This window comes from Crocodylus porosus, unplaced genomic scaffold, assembly GCF_001723895.1.
Source record: "Crocodylus porosus isolate Cpor-Errol unplaced genomic scaffold, CroPor_comp1, whole genome shotgun sequence".
In the NCBI taxonomy this organism is placed as follows: domain Eukaryota; kingdom Metazoa; phylum Chordata; order Crocodylia; family Crocodylidae; genus Crocodylus; species Crocodylus porosus.
In genome coordinates this window covers 24,264,845-24,273,915 of record NW_017728949.1, presented here as the reverse complement: position 1 = coordinate 24,273,915, position 9,071 = coordinate 24,264,845, and the positions used below count along the sequence as shown (strand labels likewise).

Sequence of the window (9,071 nt, the reverse complement as noted above, 5' to 3'; positions counted from 1 at the left end):
CCTCCTCGCGCCAAGCCGGTCGTGCCGACCCAGGCTCACAGGTCAAGGGTGCACCGACGTATGGGGCGCGACAGTATCTAATGATAATCTAACAATGAATGACTTAAAAGGGTTAATTCTGGCTTTAAATTAAATGAATAAATGTGGTAGACACACAGCTTGACTAGCTAGCCTTATCAGCAGTGTACCTGACAGGAAGAAAACCATTTGCAAAACCATCCTCTTGAAACAGCATGTGCCTTCCATATGTCTCTGATATAATAAATCAAGCTTTTGATGTTAGTGTCAATTCCTGACAAAACTGCCAGCACTGATCAGGCAAAGGCAACTGCATTGGGCAGTAACCTATTTGATCCATCACTGCCACAAACTGGGAATACTATGCTTAAAAAAATATAAGAATATAAACGATCCTAAAGTTCACAGAATTGCTAAGTCAGATTTAATGCTCATACCGCCAGTGCTTTGTCATACTGTTTGCAGGAAATATATAGTTCAGCAGCTATATTAACATCTTCCATGGAGACAAGGCTCTGGTGTTTAGTAAAGGCTTCTTCTATGATCTCAATAGCAGAGGTGACATCATTGGCTTCATAATAACTCCTGTGAAAATATGGACAAGAAGTTCCAAATAGTAGTGACAACTGTGCTACCTATGAGAAGCCCACTAAGCAACTAAGTATTGTGAATGCATTCTTTCACGATTTCCATCAGTCTTCTAGCACCTGCTTATTTTTATTCCAGCAGATCATTTTCGTTCTGAATGTAAAGGAAAGGGAACATATTTTCTCCCACTCACAATTATTTATTGCAATACATCCAATTTCATCACTGTCTTTTCTGCTATATAGTAACATTTATTTTTTTTATTAAATTACTCCCTGCTTTTGTTTTTAGTTACCAGCCTTTATTGTATTAACATGTTTTCAGCTAAAACCCCAATGTTATTGTTAAAACTTGACTACTTTACTTTATATTGTATGTCTCATCCAAAACTTTCAAAGTGCTTTTTCGATTCATTATTAATTAATTAACGTCACTTAAGCCCTGAGTAATAGGTCCATTATAACTTTCCCATTTTACTAAGGGAACTGTTAACAGGGAAGTTAAGTGACTTGTAGAAGGCCACACAAGGAGAGCCCTGTCAGAAAAGAAAATCTAGTTCTCCTGTCTTCCACTTGTATTTTAGGCATCGTCCTTTTCTCTCTAAATCCCACATCTAGGGGAGAGAACTGTGTCTACCAGAAGAGAAAGAAAAGATTTCCATTTGTCTAATGTTACTGAAAAAGTGCAGGATAATTTACTTGCAAAATACAACTTCAGAAATACAGATAATTAGATGCAGAAATGTCATGCTGAACTGAAAATTAAAAGAATAAACTCTACTGATTGCTATTAATGAGCACAAACATATTCCCCCCAATAGCAAATAGAGATCCCTTTGGACCCAAACAGGGAAGAGTTTTGTTGAATAAAAAGATTCTAATGTTTGTATGTATGTATGGACACACATTTTTTACATCAGCAAACAAGGTTTGCATTTTATTCTTTTCATTCTACAAAACTGCAATGTCTCCAGATGATGCATCAAACATGGTATCTGTGAAATAACTTCCAAATAAAACAAATCATTTAAAAGATACATAACAGACAGTACATGCACAGAAGATTACAACTCCTCTACAAATTAGGCTCTTTAGAAACAACATTATTCTAAAAATTTTAGAAGTTGCAATAAGATGCTTCCAACATTTCTTCTAGCTCAGACAAAAGGAGTAAGCTTAAGTTAAGCAATTTTCTTTTAAATTTGGGAAATCAAGGAATACTACTAGAAAAGGTAACTTACTTTGCCATGTCTCTGGCAAGCTGCATAAAACGTTCTCCATCAAAAGGGGACAGGAGATTTAAGATGCGTCTATAGCCATCCATTGCCATTTTATGTTCCCCCATCTGTTCGTATAAGCTTGACCTTTCCCACAGATAACGTACATTGGTAGCATCATACTTCAGAGCTGCAACAAAGACAAAGCTCTCTATGATCTGACTGACTTAGAATAAGGCAAAGCTAGGTTCTCTATGTTTGTTTGATCTGAATGATAGTAATAAAGCCTTTGTAAATGTCTTCTCAGAAAAAAGAATTATAGTAAACATTTATAGGTGCAGGAAAGTTTCTGTAATAGTATAAATCAACACTTATGCAGAATGTGCATATATTACTAATGGAAAAATATCTAATATGTTTACCATCTATTCCAAAAACACAGGTAATGGGGGTTGCGTGTTCATCAAGTTACTTTTATTTTATAACAGATATACTATTACACACATGTGCATGCACACATGCACTTTTAGTAAGAAAAAGTCCTATAAAGAAAGATGGAGACAGTGGAAAGAGAAAAATTACATCAGTTTTAAACAAAGTAACTACAAATCTCAGAGAAGATTAGTCAAATTGAAGCCCAAAAGGGGTGGGTAAGGGGCACTGATTAACCCCTCACAGGCTGCAGGTGGTCTGCGGGCCGCCACTTAGACAGCCCTTAGTTAAGGCATCGTGGTCCAGCTCCATATGTATGAGATCAAACTTTGCTTCAGGCTTGTGCTGAAGATCATCTCCAGCTAACACAGCTATAAATGGGTACAATGGGTATCCTAAGGCTGGCGAGTACAAAGACAGGTGGATGCAATGCTGGCCCCGTCACTCCTTCTATAGCGTTTGGCTACAGAAAAAGGCACACCATAACCACATTAGCTTTTGGAGCCACTAGGCATCGACAAATTTGAATTTTTTGAAAGAAGTAATAAAACACTCACAGCATTACCTTTTGTATAGCAAAAAATGGCCTGTTTAATATTGTCCTGTTCTAGTGACATTTCTGCTAGTCTAACCCACTCTTCGGTGTCACTAGGGTTTAAGTGAGCTGCAATCAATTCAAACTGCAATGATTTCTCCATGTCACCTTGGTCTTCATAGATCATGGCAAGAGTAGAAAATGGCTCATAAGCAAGAGGAGCTATTAAAGGCAAAAAAAAAAATCATTAGGCACTTTTAAACCACCCTGAAATCAGACATTTTGTACTTCTGCAGATGAAGTGCATGATAATTACATCAAACATAAAAATGATCTTGTTAAAATGAAAAAGAAACAACAGTTCTCTCTGCATGTAGGGAGGTCACAGAAGTGATCATTCTCCTCTATTCAGCACTGATAAGGCCACATCAGGAGTACTATGTTCAGTTTTGGGACCCCATTACAGGAAGGATGTGGACAAATTGGAAAGAATCCAGAGGAGGCCAACAAAAATGGTGAAGATGCTGGGGAACATGACTTATGAGGAAAGAATGAGGAAACTGGGCTCATTTAGTCTAAAGAGGAGAAAACTGAGGGGGGATTTAACTACCTGAAGGGGAATTCTAAAGAGGATGGAGCTAAACTGTTCTCAGTGGTGGCAGATAACAGAAAAAGGAGCAACTGTCTCAAGTTACGGTAAGTGAAGTTTAGGTTAGATATCAGGAAGAATTTTCTCACTAGAAAGGTAGTAAAACACTGGAACAGGTTACCCGGAGAGGTAATGGTATCTCCATCTTTGGAAGTATTTAAGACCCAGATAGACAATGTTTGGCTGGGAGGATGTAGTTGGGAATGGGTCCTGCTTTGAGCAGGGGGTTGGACTAATTGACCTCCTGAGGTCCCTTCCAACCCAAATTTTTTATGATTCTATGTAATTAAATAGACTAACTGAACATTTATATCAGATTAGGTAGTGGTTTATCCCTGCAACAAATTATGTCTACAAAGCCACTCAGAACTCAATCCTATAAAATCAATTGAATAAAGTGCAAGACTAATCCACAGCACAAGTTTTTTCAGGATTGCAGGCTTGGTTTCTTTTTTACAAACAGTAATAGAGCTTACTTAATGTTGGGATTGGAGTATTCCCAAAACACCAAATTAGTGGTATGCTGAACTCAACTACTGATATTGCAGGCTAATAAGTAAAAAAAAAAAAAAACCCACCTTTTTATACTGTCCCCTTTGCAAATAATATAATTTCATATAATTTGTCTGCATTTAAATGGATGGCATTTTAAAGCCTGACATGCCAAAGAAACATCAGAGTACCTTGTCTTATGATTTCCATACACATCAGTATAGCTTCCTCACGTTCTCCTCGAGCAAACCTAATGTTGGCTTCTCCCATGAGGCCTCTCAGGGCTCGAGGAAGTTTACTGCGTGGTCTTTTCTCCTAAATTGAAAGATCAGACCGTATCTATAGATGTTTTAATTATGCCCAAATGAAAAACACATCAAGCACAAATGTCTGTCTAAACTATTCCTAATTTTAGTAATTTGCAGAGTAAACCTGACTACCATGCATCAAAAAAATTAGTCTAAAAGCCTATTATAAAAAACTAAAAATTACTCTGCTTCATAGGCAGCTGCCCAACAAAGACTAGGGATTTGCAGTGATCTTCCAAAATATAAAGACGTGTAAACAAAAACATTTATGAGGAACTGGCAGATATCACTGATAGAACTGAGTTTTAAAATTTTACCTCATGTCTCTAAAACAAAGCCACAAAAGAGTTTCAGTGACATCAAATATATGAATATTCTTGCATCTAAATACTTGCTTTCATCATTTTCTTGTTCTCCCGGTTTAACACCATCTCCAATGCAAAAACATCTCCAGCTGAGGGCTGCTCAGAGGTTTCTTCATCATCTTCCTCCTCCTCTTCTTCTTCCTCCTCCTCATCCTCCTCCTCTGCCTCTTCCTCTTCCTCCTCCTCCTCGTCCTCATTTTCTCCAAGCATGGAAGCAAAGACCCGATGCACAGACTTACTCACCCCATCTGATGTTTCACCTGGTTGAAGAAAACCAGAAAGATTTACAAGACATTTTGATGAATCACTGTGTGTTTATGTTCAAGCCCAGAGAAAAATCAACTAGCCATTTGTTTAACTTCTTAAGCACAAACCTAGAGTTCCTCCCAAGAGCACCAGACAAAGTGTTTCAGTATACTACAAAAAAGTCCAACCCCAAAAAGAAAAAAATCCCAAAAGAAAACAAAAGAAAATCATGTACCACTTCATCACTTTTACTTCTATTCTCCATCTTTTAGACTTAAAGTCGAAGAACATCTAAGATCAAACTCATCGTTGATATAGGCAGGCACAAAATCCGAGCTAAACAAAGCCCTTGTGAAGAAACTAGAGATGCATCAATACATTGGTCCATATTGCATAGGCACCAATAAAAGGAAAATTGTCATTGGCAATCAGCTTTTTTTGGCTGATGTGGCCAATAATATTGTTGATAAATGCTGTGTGCATGTATGCAGCTGCAGCATGCATGGGGATAAGAATACAGCCTGGCAGCTTGGAGAACAACATCTGGCTGGTGAGTCTATTGGGAAGAAGGGGTAGGGATAGGGACAGATTGAGCTCCCCACCCTGCATTGAGGGAAGGAGTGGGGCTTAGGCTGGGGCTGCCCAGCTGGGGTGGGCCGCAGGATGGAGCTGGCGCCTCATCAGGGGACAGAGGGCGGAGTGTAGGTGGGGAGGGGTGGTTCCCACCACTGCGCACACCAAGGAAAGCAGGGGGGATAGGTGCCTCCCAGATCTGTGCACGGGGCGAGGGCAGGCTGCCCACTGCAAGCTCAGGGATGGGACTGCTCCAGCCTCTTCCTGGTGGTTGTGCTTGGGCAGGGCAGAGTGGGGTGGCTAGCTGGCAGCAGTGCTGGGAAAGGGGATTATGGGGGGGAGGGAAACTAGAACCACCCCGAATTTCACCCTAGCCTACCCTCCCAGTGCCATCGCTGCCTGCCCCGCCTGGCGCAAGTACAGCTGCTGGGAAAAGGCTGGAGCAGCCCTGGCCACAAGCATGGAGCGGGCAACCTACCCTTGCCACATGCACAGGCCCCGCATGCCTTTCCTACAGGTGCATGCAGCAGCAGGAGCCACCGCCCCACCCGGATAAGCCGCCAGCTCCATCTTATACCCCACCCTACTCTACCCCACCTGGGTAGCACCTGCCCCCACCCCCTGCTCCATCCACACTCCTTCCTTCACCTCAGGGACCTCAATCTGCTCCTCCCCCACACTCCTTCCCCACCCCCCGCCCCATGTTCCTTCCTCCCAACAGACTTACCAGGCAGATACTGCTGTCCATGATGCTGCACTGCATATCAGCAATCAGGTCTGTATCGGCTGATGCGGCTGGTCAATAACTGGCCATCAGTATCAGCTCAAAAAATCTTTATTGGTGCACCCCTAAAAGAAACACTAAAGGGTCCTACTGCAAGGCACTAAACTTCTTTATACAACCATTTTCTGTTTCTAAAAAAATCAAATTATTGATACCCATATATCATAGCCACCATCCTGTTGAGTACACTCTAAGTGTTAAGTACAGTTCATCACTTAGATAATTTCCTGAGAATAAACATAAATTAGAGGAAAAAAAGAATATTAATCTTTCAGGTTACTGAAATTAAGAATTATGTTTCTCCCCCAAATTATTAGGCAACCTAACCCATCTATGCCACAAATTTCTTAGAGAACTCTTCTTTTAAAGTTCTTTTCTTTTTCTAAGCTGCCCCTGGTTTTAAAATTTTTGCCTTGTCCTTCATCAAAGAAGCTGAGAATATTTTTCAAAGACATTTCCAGAGTTATTTGAAATAGCAGCACTCAGAAACCAAATGAACAGAAAGATCATTACTCAATAGTTTTTCTGAAGCCATAACAAGGACAAAGATTAATGTATGTTCCACCGAAAATGGATAGGTGAAGTAAACCCTCAAGCTGAAGTGGATAATTAATGGGGTCATAATTACACTGAACTAGAATACAGAAACCAATTACTGGTAATTTGGATTATGATTTCCCAACCAACTATGACTCAGTAAGTACCTATCCTATCACCTATAAATTCAAACCTCAGAATCTCTTGTGAATCCATCCCCAAATCCTTTGCATGGGTAGCGTTTTAAGGACAAAACAAAATGCTGTGATGATCATTTTTAAGTATCTGTGCTATATGTCCATAGCAGGCATTTAGGATTTGATGCACAGAAATCTGATAATTTACACAAGCTTTTAAAACGGCTTATTCCCACATATACCACCTATAAACCCATCTATGTGTAGAATGAAATTCACATTTTGTAGATTAACTTTAAAGAACATGCTAAAAAGGGACATTCCTGGTGGCTTCAGGAAATGAAAGATGTTGGGAGATTTGAGAGAAACAAGTACGAATCAAAAGGCTAAACAGAAGCAGCCCCAACCCATAATATAAATACATTTTGTGCTTGACCCACCAAGACTTTCAGATGGAAAAAAACTGACTTGTTTGGGAAAGGTTTGTGTCCATGGAAACATCTTTCAGGCCCCTGACATGCAATTAAAGGCATGATGGGATCTGATGCATGATCTGCACAATCGCACTTCCTGCCATGCCACAGGGCATGATTGTGGAACTGAGTATCAGATCCCACCATGCCATACTGCTAGTGCATAAGGAACCCAGGTTCCTGATCCTAGGCTTCTCCTACACAGACAAGTAGCAAGCTCCGGCAGCTGGGAGCCCCAGTCAGTTGGTGGGGCTCAGCTGTTGGGACACACTGGAGTCCAGGACTCTGATGTACCCCTGTGGCTGGAAGCAGCAATCAGCTTTTTGGCAAGCTCAGCCTCAGGAGCACACTGGAGTCAAGAGTTCCCATTTGCTCTGAAAGGTGGGAGCCCCAATCAGCCCAGCCACAAGTTCAACTAATGGAGCAATACAAACCAGCCATAAAGTTATTATACATATTTTGTGTAATAGCTTTTGTGTCTTATTCTTTATTTTATCATGCCTTTAATTGCATTAATGTATGGCTAGCTAATTTCTTAAGAAGTGATTACTGTATGCCAGGGGCCTCAGTGTTACAAGATCATATAACTTCAATTTATGCACTATAGCGCAAGGCTTTACAAATTCTGAGTAGCCAGGGACCACAAGTCCCCTACAAGCTACACTGCACTAGTGTCCCCATGCCCCGAATGCCCTCCCCCATCAAGTCACATGGCAGGTGTGACCCCACTGTACTGTGATGGCACCCCCACACTACACAAGCCTCCCAGGTCCCCCTGAGTCACTGTGCCGTGGGCTCCCTTGCCCCTGCTGCCCCACTCCACTCTACCCTGCCCCCAAATGTGGGAGCAGGAAGCCAATGCCAGAGGAAGGAGGGAAAGCTCAGAGACTCTGGTGGCAACAGATGAAGAAGTGGTGGGAGTGGCACCTGAACCATAAACCCAGTGCTGCAAGTTAAAAACCCCTGAGGGCCAGTTGTGGTCTTCAGGCTACCAAGTGGACAGCCATGCTACAGCAGGTATTATGTACCTGCCAGGCATTTGATCCTCTCTGGCCATTTCTAGTCCATCTTTAATATTAACCAAACCAAAGAAATGGGGAGAGATTATCTTTTCATTGACGCGTGCAGTAAATTCTTCCATTTTCTCTTTCTCTTAATCCTTTTGTTTGAAATGATCCACTAAAGACTGCAATGGGTCAGAGGTGAAGTCCACTGTGTAATTTCGCATAACATTCATCAAAAAGAAAACCTGTCCCAATTGTCTTCTTATGAACTTTGAATGCAATTCTAGTGATTGCACTTTGGAGGATGTGATTCTAGTGACTGCTCTTTGGGGATGTGGGACGGGGCACTTTAATGAGAGTGGCTCCGAGATCCACTCTAATTAAAACACCCGCAGCATCTTGTGCATCAGCGTCCCTGTGCTTCAAAATGGCGGCGTGGGTGCTTTAATAAAAGCTTGTTTGATGAATTTTAAAGTGCCCCCTCCACCATTTTGAAGCACGGGGACACTGATATATGAGATGCAGAAGCTGGCTGAAGCATGTTAATTAGCATCCCATGATCGATTAATCAAGTCTGCTCTGACCCACCCAAATACTGCTTGATGAGGTTTATGCAATGACAGGTCCAAGATGAAGAAAAAAAATATTCTTTCTTCCTGGATTTGGACATCAAAGCTCTGTAGGGTTTGGGATTTTCACTTCTAAGATGGAGAT

General features: G+C 41.3%; 1 protein-coding gene across 2 annotated transcripts in view; it reads right to left on the bottom strand.

The window, feature by feature from the left end:
• Positions 1-9,071, bottom strand: part of GTF3C3 (general transcription factor IIIC subunit 3) — a 40,135-nt gene that overhangs the window by 24,122 nt on the left and 6,942 nt on the right. For both annotated transcript variants that reach the window (XM_019554311.1, XM_019554312.1), the window contains exons 3-7: positions 4,634-4,863; positions 4,122-4,245; positions 2,820-3,011; positions 1,847-2,012; positions 456-603 (exon numbers count right to left, since the gene is read on the bottom strand). In XM_019554311.1, coding sequence (XP_019409856.1) covers positions 456-603; positions 1,847-2,012; positions 2,820-3,011; positions 4,122-4,245; positions 4,634-4,863 — 860 coding nt within the window. The remainder of the gene's footprint in view (positions 1-455; positions 604-1,846; positions 2,013-2,819; positions 3,012-4,121; positions 4,246-4,633; positions 4,864-9,071) is intronic.